The sequence below is a fragment of the Lepidochelys kempii genome, chromosome 8 (genome assembly GCF_965140285.1).
Source record: "Lepidochelys kempii isolate rLepKem1 chromosome 8, rLepKem1.hap1, whole genome shotgun sequence".
NCBI classification, from domain to species: Eukaryota; Metazoa; Chordata; order Testudines; family Cheloniidae; genus Lepidochelys; species Lepidochelys kempii.
This window is the reverse complement of record NC_136387.1, coordinates 95474002-95497418: the sequence shown is the minus strand read 5'-3', so window position 1 is coordinate 95497418 and position 23417 is coordinate 95474002. Positions and strand designations below refer to the sequence as shown.

Sequence of the window (23417 nt, the reverse complement as noted above, 5' to 3'; positions counted from 1 at the left end):
TGGAAGCCCGTATTTAATAGAAGCACTGACGCATCTAACCTCAGCAGCACCAACAAATGCCTTTTTACTGTTCACAGAATTAACGCTACAATCATTAAAAAAAGAGATCGGAAGTCAAGAGTTTAAAACATGATGCTAGATTGTAAAAGATGACTGGTTTTCAGTTAATATCAGGTGGCTGGTACATGCCTGCAGGTTACCGTTGGTTGGATAAAAATGTATTCCATACAAATGCTTATTAAGTAATATTTTAGAAGGTCTTGAAAAAACACTTCGGGAAGGTAGTGGGTGTGCAGCATGTACACGGATTTATTACACACAACAAAAAGGGTGACTTGTTCAATATTTTTGATTATTTCATGCACGCACTAAAGCTTCTGGGCATCTGCTTCTTGAGCATTTTGGGAAGACTCAAACATGCCAACCGGCTGATGAGACTGCACGTCCATTTTCACAGGCTTGCACTTGTTTAAAGGAACATTAAACAAGGCGCTCTCTCTAACGTACATGCTCTAATAGTCCCGGCATAAGAAAGCAAGCCCTAACACTCAAAACTTTCAATACCACCTGGGACTGGGGAAAACCTATACGGTGCTTGATTAAAATACAACAGCTTTCAAGTTCCATGGCAATCACCTTGGTTTGTCCAAACTGCTGAGAGCACCCAGAACTTTCATGGCACTTTTTGCTTGGCTGATGCAAGTGCAACAGATGCAGACTTTTGTAATCATACATGTGGGACTATTAAGAGCTTTGTTGTACCAGTTCCTGACAGTGTCAGACCATTAAAATGTATAACCAAGCTATTGGAATCTAAGCTTGCCTGCAAAGAATGCTTGGGATTTTTTCTGAGGTGTGGGGAATCTAGCCGAGTTTCACACCCATGCCCAAGGAGAGGGATGTACATTTTTATTCAATCAACTTTTCTCCCTTCTTGTCAGTATTCAATAGTTTCTCATAAGTTAAATAATTTCTTAACTCTCTTCACACAAGACCCCTTTAGCTCAACAGCCTCCTGGGAAACCTGTGCAACGCACATTCATTTATTCCAGGGTTACACAGCTCTGAAGACAACACAGGAAACAAGAAGTCAGGGAGGATAAACCTACGTCCGAGATATGGTAGTACGTTGTTTAAAGTCTATCACAACAAACAAACAGGAGTGAGTCAACATAGTAGCATACAAATTCACTTGTTAAAAGGAATCAACACAAAGACAGAATAGATTAACCCAGATCTACTTCATTTAAAATTTACTCATAATTGGACTGGTTCCCCCACTCCCTGATATGTATGCAACCAAAGAGGGATTTGGCATCATTCAGAAATCGGAAGATTTTCTCGGATGTCGAGCTACTACTCATGCTAGTGAAAATTCAGAGGAGAATGATATTCCGCTAACACTAAAAAAAACAAACTGAGGATTCTTCAGTAACGCCGATGTTTAGCTCCTACCATAAAGGAAACTAACAAGTTTGTTGAATCTCCTGGGAAAGGACAAGAGCTTCTGAAATATACTTGGAAAAAAGTTACAGGGAAAAAAAAGGAGTCAGAATTTTTCTGTAGCTCATGAGAAGATCACTCAGCATATCCCACTTTGGGGGAAAATCCCTAAACCTCATCAGCAAATTTTTCCCTCATCGAAAATCCCCAATCTGAAGTTTAAAGGTAAAATTGGGAGAGGGGAAAGAGGCAAGCGTTAGATTTATCCAGGAAAGAAAGAATGGCTTAAATGCCAGAGAAGTGAAATAGTCTATTGAATAGGATAGGGAAAAACAGAATACAGAAGAGGGAAGCTTTATGTTCCCGTTATAAATGGCTTACTTTTTTATGTGGGCACTCCCTTTCTGAAGTGTTATCAAGGCAAGTTGGATAATGCATTCACCATCACTACGTGGTCACAGCTAAACAGCACTGCCTCCAACTAATGAGCAAGAGGGGCTTCTGCAATATCCCTAATGAGGATGCTGAGCTCTGAAGATACAACTGTTGGAACGCGGGCTTTCCAGCTGCAATGCGCGAATGTAAAATGCATTCGTGCTAATGGAGAGTATGTGAGAAGAACTCCCAGCTCTTTAAACCCCTAGAGATTGTTTGGATGATGTTTTGCTTATAAACTTTATGAAGTCGTAAGATGTTATTTGGCACTGGACAGGAGTTTAAGTTTACCTGTGGACCAGGACCCATGGGGCCCATCCCTCGTGGAGGATTCATCCTTTGCATTGGTCCTCCCATGTTAGGGTGCCCTGTTGGGAGTAGAATCAATGAAGTCATTATAGCAGAGTAACAGTGTTTGGCCCAAAGCCAACAGAGAGACACCTTCAGGCATCCTTGAGCATGTTTACCTTGTTGTCGTGTAGGGTCCATTGAATTGGGCAGCAGTGGCTGTGTACCAGGAACAGCCCCTGGAGGCTAGAAAAATTGGGGGTGGGGGGGAAGAAAAGGGGGTAGGGGGTGGGGGAGAAAAATAAGCTCTCAGATATGTAACCAAAATATGTAGTTTAAATTCAAGGCTTTAAACACAAAGAATTCAGGTGACGTGGTCTATTTTCTGGGAAACGAGGGACTTGTCATAACTTCCTCTGCTTACCCACAGCTCCTACCTGTATATATCTGTGGAGCCATCTCCCATGACGTGTTTCTCTAAATCCCTGTAATTTGCCCAACTTCGCTTTCATAACCCTCCTACTTTTGTTTCACAGCCTTTAAAAAAAACCACCCCCAGTTCTCTTGTAATACTTCACACTACTGTACTAAAGGTCCAATTCCAAGCTTCTAGTTGTAAGTAAATAGAAGGAGGGGACCCACATGGCTGCCAGGATGAGAGAATGTCTGATCAAAGCACTTCAGTGAAATGATACTGATGCCAATGTAATTTCAAGGTATACACTTGGCAAATATGCTATGTAAATATATTAAAGTTATTTATTTGCCAGTGAAGAGACATTTCATCTGCAAAGATGATTTTAAAAATTACTGAATAGCTTATGAAGATGGCCTTAGGACTACTAAAAATGTATATTTACTCATTTCCTAGTATCCCGAACACTGTATTTCTTTTTTCAAAGTCATACTCCACTTGGACAACAAATCTAAAGTTCAAAAGAGGACTTCCATGTACAGCTCAGTGCAAATACAGAGGGAAAAAAAACACAGATACCATACACCTTGGGGAAGCAAACTGTAAACAATTTTGAAACACTGTTGCTTTTCTTTTATTTGAATACCAACATGAAATAGATAATGCTGTAAAAATTTAGAGACTCTCCAATAAGGAAGGATGTCAGTTTACGCAGGCCAGGCAACACATCAATGCCATGAGTAGGTAACTCAGGTAACAGAGGGAAGGTTTTCATTCCAAATCTTTATAGATTTACAGCTTGGGAGACAGAAGTAGGAAAATAATAAACACACTTTTCATATATGGTTCACATTGCTATTAACGTGTTTCTCACCTAATCGTTACTGCCTCATTTCTTGTTTATTTGGCCCTGCTGTAATGTTTTTGCACCTCTGGATCTAGCCAGTAACCTAGCTAAGTTGTGAGAGTATTTCTCAATGCAGCAGGTTTGGTTTTGTTTTTTTTTTTGGTTTTTTATTTTCAAGTCAAATTAGTTTTATCCTCCTCATTAACTTAAATTATCAAGTGTATAAAAACAAAAAGCACAGAACACCGAGATTCTGAAGTTGCAACATTACAAATATATCCCTCACAATGCCCGTTCACAAACATTTCCGGTACATCATTGCAACTTGAGATCGAAAGGAACCACGACTCCACCTTGACGCTATTAGACAAAAATCAAAATAGTGTTCTACAACATGTAATTTGTACAAGACTAATATCCAGAGCACTTACAGATAATCCAGCATTTTCCTTGTGCTGTCCATATTTCAGCAGCAAGAGCTTGGGACGTCTTGCAAGCCTGATTTAAAGGGACATTGTAAAACTGCCCTTTACAAAAAGAGTTGTCTTTCTGCATTTCACCAGGCCTGGACAGCACAGACTGACTTGTCTGTTTAACTTCTGCTCCTAATCAGTTTCACTTTCCTGTTTTTACACACTAGGCAGAAGCTACAACCTCTACCTAAGGAAAATCTGAACGCACCTGTGCACTCTTATGCATGCACATGTGAGAAAATTGTCGCGTAGCCATTCTCAACTGGTGGGACATCAATAGTCCTAGCAGGGTGTCAAGCAGCTGATCTCATCCTCTGGTCTTCCATCTTTAGGTAAAAGAGATGTGCTTAGCCACTTGACTTCAGTCCTCTTCCCTGAACCCACCGTGCCAGGCACCAGAGAGCATGAGATTAAGGTCCTAACTAGGGGGAGGTCCTCCATTGTAAAACACTCCGAAAAAAAGTTACATGGAGCTGCCTAATCAGTGTCATTTTCCATGTGCAGGTTTCTCATTGCAGGGCTGAGAGATTTCACCAGCACTAATGAGGATGAGAATTCAGAGAAGGTGAAGGAGTTGTGTAAAGCCGGGTGGACCTTCCTTCCTCAAATCCTCCCCATTCGCTCCCTATAACCCCAAAAGAAACATACACTGTCCAGGACAGGCTTTTTTGTTTTTATTTTTAAAGATTCCTCACAGCACAGGGAAAAGCTGGAGTTAAGAGTTTATACTGGTTTCAGTGCATTATAAGAAGTTTCATCTTATTTAGTACTTGGTAAGATAATCAGTGTTTATCTCTACCAACACAACACTTTGGGAACCAAATCGGTCTCTTGTAACTGACAAGCTTGTTGGCTGTAAGACGGATTTCTCTTTCACAAGTTTTTCTTACAATCAGACAGCTAAACAGAGATACAGGGAAAAAATGGATGCCTAAATGTTTCAAACAGAAAGAATGCATATGCACCATTTGTGAGTGAGTTCTGGTGACCGAAAGTAACAAGAGCCACTTACTACTGGGGGAAAAAAGTCATAGCAAAGTATTAAAAATTAAATGGCGTTTTCTAAATCATATTTATAAAACAGTGTTTTAACAGACAGCGTAATGCACTAACAAGAGTAACAAGGTTTATTTTAAAAGTTTACTGTTTACTTTGTTAACAGTAAAGTGACATCTTATTGGAATAGAAACTAAGTAGGTAACTATTTTTCTGATGTACTTTGTGCTACACCTTTTGCTAAAAAGAAACTGAAGGAAAGTAATTGGTTAAATTCTTAGCATATGCTTCAACAGGATAAATTACAACAAAATGCCACAATCTTAAAACTCCTGCACATAAACAGGCTATGTTCATAATTATATGAACAAAACCCCATTTTCTTTTAAGCTGCCATAACGAAGAGGATAAGCACAACTAAAATTTAACCCTGCAGCTGATCGAAGTGTTCTGGTGGATCATTTCTCTAACAGCAGGATTATATGCATCACTTTAATTTTTAAAGATTCCAGGGAAAATTTACATTTTAAGCTAGCTTTGTTGTAAACCATCATCAGTCGCATAGCATAATTTTGTTTATATCAGCTGAAATCATGGGAGACAGTCAGGGAAAACCAAGAAGTTGTGCGATTATAAAGGAGAACTCAGAACTGCATATTACATGGAAGCTCTTTTGATAGAGAAGAAGCTGTTGGCAGTGGACAGAACACAATTCCTATGCCAGGTCCTGATATTTACATTTATGTGACGGAGTTTCTACCAGCAAATGGTTTCTTGAGATTCAATGCATTACAAACCCTCATGAAAAGCGGAGAAAATGTTGTGATGGAATTTGTTAATCAGTGAGTTAATGTTATTTGAATTGTGATACCACAAAGTTGTCTAAGAATATAAGAAACCTTCAGCTCCGTGAAAGTCTGGTTTTCCCCCCACTGCCAAAAAAGTTTCAGTTTAAAATCCCCCATTTAACTCAGGTAACAGAGGAAGGAAATACAATACCTGGTTTCCCATTCTGATGGGGGGCCGGGGACCTCCTGCATATCGCGGTGACATAAAAGGCTGTAATTACATGAAATTAGTTCAATGACAGGATGCACTCACAGCATGGAGATAAAGAGAATTACTACATTCCATACAGACTCTGGTTACAATCTACACATTTTTCTGGAGAAATCTCTTTTTTAAAAACGAGTTGGTAAAAACAGATCTTCACACTCCATTTTTGTATTTTTCACAGATTTATTTTTGTTGGAGAGATGGTTTAACATACTTGGACAGTACTATATAAGGCTGCTAAAATTAGTGCATGGGAGACCCTGACTATTAGACACTTTCCAAGTGAAAAAGAAAATTGGTAAATGAAGCAAAAAAAACCCAATGCCAAGAACCAAAAGCCAAGCACTTAAACCATATATTCATATCAGTGCTATGAATGCAATTTAAAAAAAAACACAAATTAACAAAATTCTCACACTATCACAGCTATGTATATTTGAAACTTACAAATGGACTTTCTAATCCATTGTCAACTGAACATACAAAATCAAAAGGAAACAAACATTTCATATTGGCGCTGGCATGATGTTGGAAGAATAAATTTGAGGATCAGATCCCCAGCTGGCGTAAATCAGCGAAGCTCCATGAGGGTCAAAGGAGCTATGCTGATTCACATCAGCTGACAATCAGACCCAACAAGCTTAAAGAGCAAAATAGAACGCAAGCCCCGTTATCAGTGGCCTACATATTTCTAGTGTCTTTACCTGACTGTGGGGTCCCATCATGCTGTTAGGATTGTGAGGTGGAGGCTGTGCGTGTGGCGAGGGCTGAGAACCAGGTGGTCCCTGTGAGGTCAGACAGTAGAAGGAGGTTATAGATTAGCACATGAAAGCGCAGAAAGAGCTAAAAAGGATTTACTGGTGGATCTGTTTGTAGGGAGGCCAGTCTCGTTTTAGCTGAGTTTCTATTCATTTGTAATGAAAGAACAATGAATAATGATATATGCAAAAAAAATTAATTAAAAAAATAGAACATCTGTCAAAGCACACCAGCAACCTTACAGTAATGGTTTAGAATTCAACCAGTCTGCAATGACAAATACATTTGGATACGCTTTAAAAAAGTGTGTGTATGGAGAGAAAAAAGTCTTCTCCACTACCCTCCCACACCTTCCTGAAGGTAAGGAACACCTTAAAGGGCTTCCTTTTGATTTGTGGGTCAAATGGTTAATACAAGGTATTAAAAATAGTGTTGAGGCAAAGATCTTGCTTAGAAGCACATCCCATGTTTGTGCCAGATATTTAAGTTGAAGCCTAGTTTAGCTCCAATAAATGGATAGCACAACTCCAACCCATTTCTACATGCAGGGCTGTGTTATTACCCTTAAAGATGCAATATCCTTCCTCAAGACGAATTACCTAAATGATGCAAGTAAAGTTTCTTTTGAGTAAAGCGATACTAAACATGTCTGGGGGAAAAAAGAAAGATTAGTTCATGTAGCTTTTAACACCACAAGACAGCAGTTTCTGACATTTTGGGGTTGAACACCAATCCCCCCCTCCCCCCCTTTAAAGCATGAAAAGAAAGTTTGTTTGGAAAATGTGAGCTCTGAGCAAGAATACACTGATGCATGTTAATGCAAAAAAAAAAAAAAATTTTTTTTTTCAAGTCCAAGAACTTGTAATTGGTATAGAAAGCAAATAAGCCTTGTAAGTATGTTATGTGAAGCAGCCACACACTTCAGGAAAAGCACAGCAGCAGATGTTCTATACCTGCCACATTACTAATTTCAACAAGTGTTCGCCTTCTAGCTGCTGCCAGCAATGGCATGGTTTGTTACCATGAGCAATTTTCTTAATTAACAGACATTAATTAGCCATTTAGCAATTTTGCAAGCATTTGTTTAGCAGCTTTCCTAAACATGAATACCACTGTGATAATGGTACTGATTAGAGGGGTCCCCTAATTAACAGTACAGGGAAGGAAAATTGAAATCACATAAATTAAAAAGGGAGGGGAAGTTAATGAAGGCAGGACATTTGCACCTGCAAATCTTTTGTACTACAGAAACTTGAGTGCAACCTAAATAAAGTAAGAGGAATTTTTTTAAAGTGTTACACAGAAAGACACAGCCACAAAGATTAAAACAGAACAGCCCTCTGTCAATCTTCCATGTTTAGTTTATATGCTCATATAAATGAATCTGTTGCATTAACAGGACATACATAACTAGTACTACCTTGTAATTTATAACTAGTACAGTAAGGCAAGAATAGTTCTCTTACCTCTTCTAGATTCATTGTTCTTGGCAGAAGTATTAACTCAGAATTGCAACACCCCACCATGCCCCACCACCACTTCAAAAAAAACCCTCTGAATATTTCCCCCTGCTGGCATGTTTGCAGAACTGATGTCACCCCCTCCCCAAAGAAATCCTTCCAAAGTAGAGGAGACAAAGCTAGAAACATCGCAATCTGAACCCCAATCATTTTGTTTATTTCACTGAGGCCCTTTTAAGCATTCCCTTCCTGAACTGAAAGAGGAGAAAATCCCATAATAAACCAACTATCTACTGAATACCTACTAGACAAGCACAGGGAATGGAGTCTGTCCAGAGTAATGGATCTCACTAGGAGAAATCAGTCACATGCAAAAAAATATAAATAAATCTCATTTTGCCTTTCTTCTGTGATGGATCCACTATGCTAGACAGAAGTCAGACCTCCAGGGAAGCTGCCAGTGTGATCACCACCCACCAACCATGTGAAGAAAGTAAATTTGGCCCCGGATCCTGCAATTGACAACATGCAGATGGACTGTTGAGCCTGTGAAGAACTCCACTGGAGTCTATGAAGTCCACTCAACATGCTGCAAATTGCAGGACTGGACCTTAGTGAGTAAGTAAAACAACAGTCACTACAAATAAAAGAAAAAGGTGATTGTGGGTCAAATGAAAGACACCACAGAGAAACCCTTGCTAGTTAAAACTGCCTCAAGATTAAAGAGATCCTTTATGATGTACATTCAGGTAGCTTTGAGCTCAAAAATGGCCATTTCCCACAAGAAGTATTCTCTCTCTCTATTTATAGATTACACACCACTCCCTCTTCATCCTGAAAAACATATGCAGAACAGAGAGACGGGCCTGTTGTCCAAATACTGTATCCAAAGAGAAAAGACCAACTCAATTTCGTAACGCTCTGGGAAAGAAGGAATTGACCACAAGTTGGGAAGAAACCTATAAGACTGCTAAGAGGGCTGATGTTTCTCCATCCAATACCTTGCATCTTTGGCAGAATGAACCCCAATCTCTACAGCATTTCCTGGTGTGCTGATTCATCTACCTGGGGAATGGGATCGTTTGTTCGCTGTGGCGAAGCGAGAGAATGTAGCCGCTTTCATGAGACTGCCCAACGCCATGAGCAAGGCATTACACCTTCCTCCACAGATGAGAATGGTTCAGATAGAAATTATTAACCAGACCGCTTCCTGAGAATGAAAGTGCATTTCTAAGTGGCATAAAGGCTCATGACGGATAGTTCCTTTTCCCGTTGACTGCTTTAGGAGGAGCTCAGTGTTCTAAGCCAAGCACAGTCTAGGGCTGTCATGCAAACCTGCCCAGCCAGAGAGAGTTGTAACTACAGGTCTACAAAAATGCAATAAAAAAGGAACCCAGCTCGCTTAACCCTCTGACCAAGCTGCAAGACAGGTGAAAGGATCTGGTGAGTCAGGAAACAGACACCAAGGATGGCTGTTTGAAAGGAGCATTAGTAAGGGCCAGTAGCACCACTTAACGAGATTTCGGCTCCCCGGGTGACCTAATCAGGAGGCAACCGGCAGCTACAGCTACACACAGTGAGAGATATCAGGATGCAACCAATGACTTCAACAGGGGAGGGAGCGTGGCACAGTGATGAGACTAGTCTCAGTGAGCACCTTCTCGGACCTTGTGCAAAAGGCCTTCTTTAGGGGGATCCTAAGGTAACTCCTGGGGAAAAGGAGAGGCATTGTCTGTTGGGGCTTCGCTGATGCCAGAATCTGTATGGGACTCAGTAAGTCCAAGGCAGCAGCAGGAGCTGAGATCAGGAAGCATCAAGGAACCACGATATAACCAGGGCTTGCTCTATCCAGAAGAGCACACGGTTTGATGCTGGAATCTCTGCCCTGTACTGGAACATGCCTGCAGGCTCTGCAGCTGGATTCAGACTCTGCAGGGGGAGCAGACAGGCAGTGTTTTGCTGTAGTCCCCAAGGGAGTTCCAACCCATCTGTCAGCAAAAGGGGGGAGGAAGGGGAGAGAGAGAGGCTGGCTTGCAGGAAAGGCCATTACTGAAGGGGATACAGACCAGCACCCAGTGTGAAGACTGCCTTGCTGTCCAGCACACCAGGAGGCAGTGCAGACCTGGTGGTGTGCCAATGGGGCGGTAAGTGCTTGGGGAATCCTTCGGTGCTCACAAGCACTGCACTCCAAATTAAGAGCCCTGCGCCGAACATGCCAGGAAAGGCTGGGGGTGGAGGGGTCACTAGTCTTCCTTAAAGTCCTTCCATGAAGGTTCTCTTCATTCCAAGAAGCCAAGCTGGGTTGCAGGAATTGACATGGGAAAAAACAAACCAACAGGAACCTTGTTTCAGGGGTTGGGGGGGGGGGGAGAGGAGGGAATTACCTGAGAGCAGAGGGCTTATCCCAAGAGCCACATAGCTTCAGAAACAGCACTACTAAACCACCCTCTCCCACCAGCTGACACACCCTGGAGAATTACCAAACTGAGCAGATACAATTCCTTTCCATTGGTGCTTAACCTAGCTATGGGCAAGTGTCTAGGTCAACCTAATGGTTTCACACACGAGTTACATGGGTTGGCTGCATATCTAGGGGCTTTCGCCTCTGGGGTATGGCAGGTTGTCGCATAAGGAAAAGGCGATATAAACCTGGCATGACCTGGAGGGGAACCTTAGTAAGCCCTGGTCTACACTAGGACTTTAGGTCGAATTTAGCAGCGTTAAATCCATGTAAACCTGCACTCATCCACATGATGAAGCCCTTTATTTCGACTTAAAGGGGTCTTAAAATCGATTTCCTTACTCCACTCCTGACAAGTGGATTAGTGCTTAAATCGGCCTTGCCGGGTCGAATTTGGGGTACTGTGGACACACTTCGATTGTATTGGCCTCCGGGAGCTATCCCAGAGTGCTCCATTGAGACCGCTCTGGACAGCACTCTCAACTCAGATGCACTGGCCAGGTAGACAGGAAAAGAACCGTGAACTTTTGAATCTCATTTCCTGTTTGGCCAGCATGGCAAGCTGCAGGTGACCATGCAGAGCTCGTCAGCAGAGGTGACCATGATGGAGTCCCAGAATCGCAAAAGAGCTCCAGCATGGACTGAATGGGAGGTACGGGATCTGATCGCTGTATGGGGAGAGGAATCCGTGCTATCAGAACTCCGTTCCAGTTTTCGAAATGCTAAAACCTTTGTGAAAATCTCCCAGGGCATGAAGGACAGAGGCCATAACAGGGACCCGAAGCAGTGCCGCGTGAAACTTAAGGAGCTGAGGCAAGCCTACCAGAAAACCAGAGGGGCGAACGGCCGCTCGGGGTCAGAGCCCCAAACATGCCGCTTCTATGATGAGCTGCATGCCATTTTAGGGGGTTCAGCCACCACTACCCCAGCCGTGTTGTTTGACTCCTTCAATGGAGATGGAGGCAACACGGAAGCAGGTTTTGGGGACGAAGATGAGGAGGTTGTAGATAGCTCACAGCAAGCAAGCGGAGAAACCGGTTTTCCCGACAGCCAGGAACTTTCTCTCACCCTGGACCTGGAGCCAGTACCCCCCGAACCCACGTAAGGCTGCCTCCTGGACCCGGCAGGCGAAGAAGGGACCTCCGGTGAGTGTACCTTTTAAAATACTATATATGGTTTAAAAGCAAGCATGTGAAAGGATTCCTTTGCCCTGGCATTCGCGGCTCTCCTGGATGTACTCCCAAAGCCTTTGCAAAAGGTTTCTGGGGAGGGCAGCCTTATTGCGTCCTTCATGGTAGGACACTTTACCACTCCAGGCCAGTAACACGTACTCGGGAATCATTGTACAACAAAGCATTGAAGTGTATGTTTGCTGGCATTCAAACAACATACGTTCTTTATCTTTCTGTGTTATCCTCAGGAGAGTGAGATCTCATTCATGGTCACCTGGTTGAAATAGGGTGCTTTTCTTCAGGGACACTCAGAGGAGCCTGTTCCTGCTGAGCTGTTTGCCTGTGGCTAAACAGAAATGTTCCCCGCTGTTAGCCACGGGGAGGGAGGAGGGTTGAGGGAGTAGCCACGCGGTGGGGGGAGGCAAAATGCGACCTTATAACGAAAGCACATGTGCTATGTATGTAATGTTAACAGCAAGGTTTACCCTGAAAGAGTGTAGCCACTGTTTCATAAAATGTGTCTTTTTAAATACCGCTGTCCCTTTTTTTTTCTCCACCAGCTGCGTGTGTTTCAATGATCACAGGATCTTCTCCTTCCCAGAGGCTAGTGAAGATTAGAAAGAAAAAAATGCACTCGTGATGAAATGTTCTCTGAGCTCATGCGGTCCTCCCACACTGACAGAGCACAAACGAACGCGTGGAGGCAAATAATGTCAGAGTGCAGAAAAGCACAAAATGACCGGGAGGAGAGGTGGCGGGCTGAAGACAGGCTGAAGCTCAAATGTGGCGGCAGCATGATGAGAGGAGGCAGGATTCAATGCTGAGGCTGCTGGAGGATCAAACCAGTATGCTCTAGTGTATGGTTGAGTTGCAGCAAAGGCAGCTGGAGCACAGACTGCCACTACAGCCCCTGTGTAACCAACCGCCCTCCTCCCCAAGTTCCATAGCCTCCACACCCAGACGCCCAAGAACGCGGTGGGGGGGCCACCGGCCAACCAGCCACTCCGCCACAGAGGACTGCCCAAAAAAAGAAGGCTGTCATTCAATAAATTTTAAAGTTGTAAACTTTTAAAGTGCTGTGTGGCATTTTCCTTCCCTCCTCCACCACCCCTCCTGGGCTACCTTAGTAGTCGTCCCCCTATTTGTGTGATGAATGAATAAAGAATACATGAATGTAAAGCAACAATGACTTTATTGCCTCTGCAAGCGGTGATCGAAGGGAGGAGGGGAGGGTGGTTAGCTTACAGGGAAGTAGAGTGAACCAAGGGGCGGGGGGTTTCATCAAGGAGAAACCAAGAGAAGAGAACTTTCACATCGTAGCCTGGCCAGTCATGAAACTGGTTTTCAAAGCTTCTCTGATGCGTACCACACCCTCCTGTGCTCTTCTAATCGCCCTGGTGTCTGGCTGCGCGTAACCAGCAGCCAGGCAATTTGCCTCAATCTCCCACCCCGCCATAAACATCTCCCCCTTACTCTCAGATATTGTGGAGCACACAGCAAGCAGTAATAACAGTGGGAATACTGGTTTCGCTGAGGTCTAAGCTAGTCAGTAAACTGCGCCAGCGTGCCTTTAAACGTCCAAATGCACATTCTACCACCATTCTGCACTTGCTCAGCCTGTAGTTGAACAGCTCCTGACTGCTGTCCAGGCTGCCTGTGTACGGCTTCATGAGCCATGGCATTAAGGGGTAGGCTGGGTCCCCAAGGATACATATGGGCATTTCAATGTCCCCAACAGTTATTTTCTGGTCTGGGAATAAAGTCCCTTCCTGCAGCTTTTGAAGCAGACCAGAGTTCCTGAAGATGGGAGCGTCATGTACCTTTCCCAGCCATCCCACGTTGATGTTGGTGAAACGTCCCTTGTGATCCACCAGAGCTTGCAGCACTATTGAAAAGTACCCCTTGCAGTTTATGTACTCGCCGGCTTGGTGCTCCGGTGCCAAGATAGGGATATGGGTTCCGTCTATGGCCCCACCACAGTTAGGGAATCCCGTTGCAGTAAAGCCATCTACTATGACCTGCACATTTCCCAGGGTCACTACCCTTGATATCAGCAGATCTTTGATTGCGTGGGCTACTTGCATCACAGCAGCCCCCACAGTAGATTTGCCCACTCCAAATTGATGCCCAACTGACCGGTAGCTGTATGGCGTTGCAAGCTTCCACAGGGCTATCGCCACTCGCTTCTCAACTGTGAGGGCTGCTCTCATCTTGGTATTCATGCGCTTCAGGGCAGGGGAAAGCAAGTCACAAAGTTCCATGAAAGTGCCCTTACGCATGCGAAAGTTTCGCAGCCACTGGGAATCGTCCCAGACCTGTAACACTATGTGGTCCCACCAGTCTGTGCTTGTTTCCCGAGCCCAGAATCGGCGTTCCACAGCATGAACCAGTCCCATTAGCACCATGATGCATGCACTGGCAGGGCCCATGCTTTCAGAGAAATCTGTGTCCATGTCCTGATCACTCACGTGACCGCGCTGACGTCGCCTCCTCGCCCGGTATCGCTCTGCCAGGTTCTGGTGCTGCATATACTGCTGGATAATGCGTGTGGTGTTTAATGTGCTCCTAATTGCCAAAGTGAGCTGAGCGGCCTCCATGCTTGCCTTGGTATGGCGTCCGCACAGAAAAAAGGCGCGGAACGATTGTCTGCCGTTGCTCTGACAGAGGGAGGGGCGACTGATGACACGGCTTACAGGGTTGGCTTCAGGGAGCTAAAATCAACAAAGGGGGTGTCTTTACATCAAGGAGTATTTCAGGCAGGACTTCACGGAGGGTTCCTATAAGAAATGGTGCACCTAAGTTATTGTTCTTATTGGAAGAAGGAGATTAGTCTGGCCTCTGATTGATACATGGCTAGATTTACTTCGCTGCACCTTCTCTGAGAGTGACTGCAGTGTGACGTAGAGGAATGAGTCCCCTAGACGGGGGGGTGGGGGGGGGGCAGCAAATGAGTACAAAACAAATCTGGTCTATTTCTTGTTTTGATACACTCCATCTATCTTTTCCATCTTTGGCTGGCAGCAGACGGTGCAGTAGGACTGCATGCCATCCTCATCTCATGGCTGCCCGGCAGAAGATGATGCAATAGGACTGCTAGCAATCCATAACGCCTGCCTGCTCACCATAAGATGGTTCAATAGGACTGACTGCAGGACTAAAGAGAGTGACTTGATCAAGTCACTCCAAATTTAGTCCCTGAGCCCACGTCTGCCCAGGCGCTCCTGGCCGACGTGGCCAGGAGCACCTCAGACATGACGATGATGGTTACCAGTCCTATTGCACCGTCTGCTGCCACAAGGCAATGGGTTGCTGCTACTGTGTAGCAATGCCGTACCGCGACTGCCAGCACCCAGGAGACATACGGTGACAGTGAGCTGAGCGGGCTCCATGCTTGCCATGGTATGGCATCTGCACAGGTAACTCAGGAAAAAAGGCGTGAAACGATGGTCTGCCCTTGCTTTCACGGAGGGAGGGAGGGAGCGGGGGCCTGACGATATGTACCCAGAACCACCCGCGACAATGTTTTAGCCCCATCAGGCATTGGGATCTCAACCCAGAATTCCAATGGGCAGTGGAGACTGCGGGAACTGTGGGATAGCTACCCACAATGCAACGCTCCGGAAGTCGACGCTTGCCTCGATACTGTGGAAGCACTCCGCCGAGTTAATGCACTTAGAGCATTTTCTGTGGGGACACACACACTCATAGAATATCAGGGTTGGAAGGGACCTCAGGAGGCCATCTAGTCCAACCCCCTGCTCAAAGCAGGACCAATCCCCAATTAAATCATCCCAGCCAGGGCTTTGTCAAGCCTGACCTTAAAAACTTCTAAGGAAGGAGATTCCACAACCTCCCTAGGTAACACATTCCAGTGTTTCACCACCCTCCTAGTGAAAAAGTTTTTCCTAATATCCAATCTAAACCTCCTCCACTGCAACTTGAGACCATTACTCCTTGTCCTGTCCTCTTCTACCACTGAGAATAGTCTAGAACCATCCTCTCTGGAACCACTTCTCAGGTAGTTAAAAGCAGCTATCAAATCCCCCCTCATTCTTCTCTTCTGCAGACTAAACATTTCCAGTTCCCTCAGCCTCTCCTCATAAGTCATGTGTTCCAGACCCCTAATCATTTTTGTTGCCCTTCGCTGGACTCTCTCCAATTTATCCACATCCTTCTTGTAGCGTGGGGCCCAAAACTGGACACAGTACTCCAGATGAGGCCTCACCAATGTCGAATAGAGGGGGACCATCACGTCCCGAGATCTGCTGGCTATGCCCCTACTTATACATCCTAAAATGCCATTGGCCTTCTTGGCACACTGCTGACTCATATCCAGCTTCTCGTCCACTGTCACCCCTAGGTCCTTTTCCGCAGTACTGCTGCCGAGCCATTCGGTCCCTAGTCTGTAGCTGTGCATTGGGTTCTTCCGTCCTAAGTGCAGGACCCTGCACTTATCCTTATTGAACCTCATCAGGTTTCTTTTGGCCCAATCCTCCAATTTGTCTAGGTCCCTCTGTATCCTATCCCTGCCCTCCAGCGTATATATATACCGATTTCTAAAAAACCGACTTCTATAAATTCGACCTAATTTCATAGTATAGACATACCCTAAGAATGGTTTCAGAGTACACCAGGTATACTGCTGCTTTGATGGGAATGGAGTAAGAAGACTATGACGACATATGACAGTTTCCCTACCACCAGGAGGTACTGCTTCTTCTAGGGTGACCAGACAGCAAGTGTGAAAAATCAGGACAGGGAGTCGGGGGGGGGGGGGGGGTGTCATAGGAGCCTATATAAGAAAAAGACCCAAAAACTGGGACTGTCCCTATAAAATCGGGACATCTGGTCACCCTAGCTTCTTCTATCTACATCCGGGGAGAGACCAATGAAAGTCATTAACCGTTACAGTTAAGCTGCTTTTTAAAATAAGGCTAAAAGATGGATTTCTCATTTTGCCACACATCTCAGTAACACCTTCTGCCTTTATCTTAAATGGACTTCAGTTTCAGAGCGGAATGGTCTACTGTTAATTGCACAAGGCATCAGAGGGATAAAAAAAGTAGTAAAGATCATTATCATTCCTAAAAGCATCGTTAGGGAACTGCTACAGGAAATCCAGTGGCTTCCCCAAAATGCGAGTACCTCTTTTTGGAAAAATCAAGGTAGCCAGCGACTTTTAATTAACTTTCAAGAAACTTCTAGCCAGTGAACACACATGCCCAAATGGTCAGTTACATTCCTCCAAAAATGTAAAGATCTCAGAGAAGAATTGAGAATAGTCAATGTCCTGCCTGAACACTGATTTCAATAGAATCAGTGACACCTCGTCTGTGGCTAAAGCTGTTATCGGCAAGAACATTTCAGCCTGGGTTCAACGACAGCGTGGAGAAGGACTGGAAGTGGCATAGGAGAACAGCACTGCTGAAGCTGTGCAGAGAACAGTAATGCACAGCAAGAGTTTCAAAACACACCCATCATTAAATTGCCCTGACAAATAAAGCTGCACTTTCGTCACAGCAGAGTTAAGCACCCACAATGCAGCCGTGACTCAGCTTCTGCCGAAGAGGAGTTTTCCATATACCAGCGTGCAAGTAGGTGTGGTTAACATACATTTAGGGCATTGTTGTAAAGCAGACTGAAATTTTGGAGCTATGATTAAAGCTTTAAGACCAGGAAATCTATTTCACAGAATAAGTGTTTCAGAGTAAAAGATCAGCAATTTGACAGAGAATGAATACCCCACCCCACCTTCAAATTGGAAGTACATCTTGGGATTTTTTGTGACTGAAATGCATCAACTGTGGACTCGGTGCTTTTCCCCTTAAGATGCTGTCTACCTTCTTCTAACAAGCCTTGTCATATGGTTTAGAAGGAGTTAGATGAGGGCACAGACTGCTTACAGTTGTGTTTGAGAACAGTTTCAGGTACCGTTTAAGCCACTTGGAAAAGGAGTTCGACACTCAGATATTTGAAAACATCCATGCCTCAATCTGGAATTGGCCATTGCTATTGCTTGGGGCTTTCATCTTTTGACCCTTCCATTCCTAATGGAACAGCTGCGTGAAGGTATACTCCGCTCACGCTCAACTAGCCCGGGCTTTTCCCCTGCTGAAGTGTTACATGAGAACAATCACCTGGGACAAAGCAGCAGAGGTTAAAAGCGACACTTGCATGCATGAAGCAAGCGCGCAGTCTGACATGTGTGTCACCTCCCACCCAAATTACATGGAAAAGCATTAGAGTGGTTCTGCCCTACCTGCCGGTGTTAATTAAAAGGGGAGAGATCAATCTCCGCTCTTAAGTAAGACTGATCAGCAAGTAGATCATTGCAATTCACAACAGCACATTTCTGAATTCCTCTAAAGAAAAGCTGGTCTTGGACTGGGATCTGTCTGCATGCTTCCAAGCAGACAGTCCTTTTTTCTGGTACAGCTTGCTTAATCTCCAAAAAGTTCACAATTTGCCAAAATACAGCTCAGCATAAAGAGCAGCAGCGGTTAATTGAGTCCTTTCCAAGAAGTTCCAAATCTTTGCCCCCTCTTCCCCATCCGCTCCACAATAGACAGACAGACAGTAATGGCCCTGTGCAAGCTGCAAGCACGCGAGAAATTGTAACATACTCCCAGGAAACTCAAGACTTTGTGAAACATTTTGTTGGCAAGCAGCACATGGCAGTAAATCAAATCCTCATGGCCACATTATTGTTCAATAGTAATGCTCATGACAGCTACTTCTGGATAATATAACTGCAGATGTACAGTTTATGCAAACATCTCGGCAAACACTGCATGCTCTTTCAACTTGTTATGCAGCATGGGAGGAGCTGGATGTTTTCAAACGGCAACAACAACAAGCATCTGAAAATGTTAGCTACTTCCTGTCTGCTACCCTGAGGCCACTAAATCCATTGTGCTCAAATTAAACTGCAGCCTTCCATTCTATTTTCTTCTGCTCTCCTACATCCCAATCCCTTCCAGCTTTTACAGCACCGCTTAAGATTCATTTCGTACCTCTTATTCAAAAAAAAAAGACCAGAACGTCTGGATGTTCTCTCTAAATATTTGCAGATGTTCTACAACCAAGGAGAATTGCATTTCAACCAAGAGTGCCTGTTGGATCTTTATTTTCCTAGTTTAAAAAAAAAAGACAATTGTTCTTTTGGCTATAAATCTATCAGTGAACTCATCTGACTGATCACAACGGTTCAGCAATATGGAATGCTTTAATGAGACGATGAACTGGCTCCAATCAGGGGAGCCAACGCTTCTATTGGGATGTTCAACATACATTACTTAAACTTGTCTAATAGGATGGGGCCAGACCCCCACACAAAAAATCCTGATTTTTTTAAAAATGCTTGTTCAGGTACAAGACTAATTATCAGGGATTTCACTCCGTATTAAGAGGGAAAAACAAGTGCTTCTGAGCAAGTGAGAGCTGAACTTTGTGATTATTTCAATATCTCTTTTAGACGGTTTAGCCCACTATTTCCCAAACTTGTGACAGCTGTGCCCCTTTTCAGAAAAATTGAACTCATTTCCCCTCCCAGCAGCCCTACTCTGGCTAGTTCTTTGGGTCATCCCCACTTTGAGATGGGCTGGGGTAGATGTTCTGAACATAATTCCTATTCTTTCTTACATACGTTGATGAGCAGTGAACAGTTAATTATGCTGACATTTGACACATTGGCATCTGACTTAGCACCCAATGGAACGAATGGGGCGGTCTGCAACTCAGACATCATTTCAAGTTCTTGGCCGAGATCTGCTTGAGTCTACATTGCTTATGCTCAATTCGCTTTTTGAAAGTTTTCTTCACAATCATAACAGCTAGAAACTTTTTTTAAATGAAAGAGGAGACTTCAGGAAACAACCTGCCCAGTCTCCCCCCACACTTTGGGAAACAATGGTTTAACTCATTGCTTGACACAAGTTGCTTTATCTTCTCTCAGGTACTTCTGAAAGACTTATCAGAGTGGTCTGGGAAGACAATTACAGATACCTGTAGGTGTTCTAGTCCATTTCTGTCAGCACGGCTCATTACCGTGGCCTTAACTAGACAGACTATGAGAAATATATTTCTCATAAATTGGTTAGTCTCTAAGGTGCCACAAGTACTCCATTTCTCAGAGACAAATCTATACCAATAGATAATAGAAGTGTTTTGTTGTTGCTGATGAGATTATTTCCACTCTATCTTTCATAAGCTCAACTTCTCAACCTTCTTGTAAAATATTAAACATGGAAAATTGCACAAGCGATCACAGTTGCATATGTGTGTCAATTTATGTTTCAAGAGTAATTTAGCACAAATGGATCATGTTTTATGAGATGCACACTTTCAGATAATGGGTTTTTTTTTATTTTTAAAAACATTTTTAAGTACCTCTAGGGGTGGGGAGAATAATGAAGAATAGTATAACAAGGTAAAGTATCAACACAACAAGTTATCTACAATTTATACTTCGCTAAAGGAAGGCATCCCACATTTTAAATGATATTTCTCTAGATACACATTCCAACATAAAAGAGGGTACCCAAAATGTGATTTGCCATCATTAGAGAGGTGTGAAATTGTATATTTTATTGGGTAGAAAAAGAGAATCTAGCCCCCCTTTTAAAAGATAGAATTCTAAGATGCCAACTGGGAAAATTAAATCACTAAAATTCTTTATTAGAGAAACTCTGGAATCCTTCAAAATAAGTGCAGGAATGTATCAAAGAACCTTCAACCATTCTATCAGAAAACACTGCAGAGATTAAAGAGGCATTTTCCATAGCAGCAGATACCATCATTCCCCCCTACTTTAGAACTCCACAGTTAATCACGACAACATTAGCAGTAGGTAAGATGCATATTAAAGGCATTAGGCCTGACTTGCTATCCAAAGGATTAATGCTCTACTTTAACTCAAGCCATATATGCAATAGTCAGGAATGCAACCGCATTTTACAGCCCAAACGACAGGAAACTTAAAAAAAAAAAAAAAACCAAAAAAACCCTGTCCTGCAGCAGCATGATTCATCATGTACTCAGGTTCAGGATACAGGGCTCTGGCAGCAGCTGAGCAAAATTCAGTGTTTAGCAAGCCATACCTCAGTTACTAGGAGACTCAAATGGCTGCCTGACCTATGGGCATCTGAAATGACGACTCTTACCTGCAAGTTTGGATTTAGTGTCCCACACATTGCTGAACAGCTTGGTTACTCTCCCTGCTCAGGGTAAGTGACAGTCAAGCAGGACCAATCCTGCTTTTGAACACTGTCAAACACCCATCCTTCCCCATAGCTGTGATATTCCAGAATCATAAATTAAGAGAAGGAAGAGACCAGCTATAGGTCACGGAGTCCATCCTCCTGACAGTTCACGATTATTCTCCATAGTTCCTTACATTTACTGTGGGCTTTGTGCAGTGAATTTAAATGTTTCAAATAATGAGCGCATCCCTCACTGCCCGTGGGGGAGACTGCCACAGGGCTAGAGGCTGCATTCCCAACTGCAAAGCTGACCATGCTCAGAAATGTTTACACTGCTGTAGTTTTACCGCTAGTTTGGCTGGGGTGTCACTTTTGTAATGCCGTTTTGGAAAAAATATTTTAATAATATTAATATTAATAGTCCATAAGTGCCTGACTTTCAATGGGACAAAGGCTCTTAAGTCACTTTTGAAACGTGTAGATGGACTGGGTAGATAGATGTGAGTTCAGATGTTAAGAGGAATTATTTAAGATGGTGCTAGGGGTAGATATTTCTCCCTTACTTTATGGGGCTGTATTCCTGACTATTACATGTGTATGGTTTGAGTGTGACAGAGCGTTAATTCTCTGGATAGCAAGCGAGGCCTGATGACTAACATTCTCTCACCTACTGCGAAGTCACTTATGAAAAACAGAACTTTAGTTCCTAAATCACTATGGTACTTTTGAAAGCTTATCCTGAGAGCCAGTTTACATTTCTCTCTACATTTCATCCCACCACTCCTAGTATAAACTTTACGTAGACTCCTTCCTGGCATCAAATGCTTCAAGCATCTCCTTCGCTCAACAATACTTATTTGTTCTTTTAACCAATTGTTCTGTCCCACAAATCAAACTCCAGCAGCGATAAGTTACAGACCACATGAGCTTTGAAAAGAAAAAAGTTATAAAAGACAAGACTTTCAATAACTCCTCATCTCCCTCTCCATATCCTCACTCCCCAAAAGAGTCACCCAGCTATGAAGTGACTTGGGAGGGAGGTGGCCCTCAGAACTGGCAAAGCAAATCAGAAATTAAGTTTACTGACAGGTAAGAATCCTCATTGTCTGAGATTGTCTTTACAACAATGCTCTTTAAAAATACACCCAATACACAAGGATTTAGTGACAAAATAAGAAACAGGTACTTACTGTCTGAAGAGCTCTACAACTTATGGCTGCACCTAGGGGAGAAGAGTCTAAACCTGCAACCCTTTGTGAATGCCAGAAGGGACCACTCTGCAAACCTCTTCTTTGCCAAGGCTCCGGCTACAATTCATGTCTCATGAGCTCTACTTTCCTGGGTGCAGGGAATTCTTTCTAGAACAGTCTTCTCCTATACACTTCCTGGTCCTTTAGCTTACGAGTTTGAATTTCAAAGGCTTACATTCCCTCCCACACTACCAAGATTATCAAAAGATTTCCATCTCTCTTGTCTTCATGAGAACATTTTAGTGCCCTTTTAGAATATCCAGCAGCCCCCACCACCACCTACAGTCCAAGTGTGACTAGGTTAGGACAATAGTTTGAGGGAGGAGTCTTGCATCCCAATTCCAACGAAAGGAGCATGTGACTCTTTGGCATAAATAATGAAAGGAAAGCCCACCCTTTCCCTGTAAGAACCCAAATACAGCTCTCTGCATGCCCAGGCTGCCAGCTTGGGAACTCTCCAAGGCAGACAACACTGTTTAGAAAGACAGATGGCAGAAGGTGCTTAAAGGACAATGAAGTTGCAATGCAAAGAAACAAAGGACAAAACAGGACAATAATTCTTTAAGCTGGTTCAAATTAATACTACCATCAGGAGGAGAGATCCTGCCAGAAAAGCCTCTTTTTCCCCATCTGATGGCTTTGCGAGGTCAGGAGCTTTCATTTTAAGAGGTATCAAAGCCAACCAACATGTGACTCCTCCTGGAAACTAATCAAAATGCCAGAGGAGGCCAACAAAGCCCACTTCCTCTGCAAGGAACCACCAAGGAGAGAATCTATTGGAAATCCCATCATATGCAGGGGAAGGCACAGGAAAACACAGTAACCAGTTCCAAGTATGAGAATGAGTCCCTTGTGGAACAGATCTGGCAAGTTCTCACCAATCCAAATACTAGGGCAATGTTGATACACCCATTGTGAATGCTTCCGCATGCACACACCACTCCCTGGGAAAAACTTTCTGCCTGCTCAAATAACCTCCTGCTAGATTACTTGTGCCGACCGTGAGGTAATGACTTCCTGCCCAGTTCGGTGGAAAGCAACTCATCTCTCTCCACAACAACTAGACCCTCGTTCCCCTGGGTTTGTCTGTTGGCACCTGTATTGTGGGCTTGAGTTTGCCATGACAACCTACTGTTGCAGAAGATTGTCTTGGAGCTCTCCA

At 43.7% G+C, this 23417-nt stretch overlaps 1 protein-coding gene across 5 annotated transcripts in view; it reads right to left on the bottom strand.

Annotated features, from left to right (window-relative positions):
- SSBP3 (single stranded DNA binding protein 3) overlaps positions 1-23417 on the bottom strand; it is a 136781-nt gene that overhangs the window by 12708 nt on the left and 100656 nt on the right. For 3 of the 5 annotated variants that reach the window (XM_073357617.2, XM_073357614.2, XM_073357615.2), the window contains 4 exons: positions 6658-6738; positions 5897-5956; positions 2346-2412; positions 2170-2246 (listed from right to left, as the gene is read on the bottom strand). In XM_073357617.2, coding sequence (XP_073213718.1) covers positions 2170-2246; positions 2346-2412; positions 5897-5956; positions 6658-6738 — 285 coding nt within the window. The remainder of the gene's footprint in view (positions 1-2169; positions 2247-2345; positions 2413-5896; positions 5957-6657; positions 6739-23417) is intronic. The other 2 variants (XM_073357616.2, XM_073357618.2) reach the window with 1 other exon arrangement.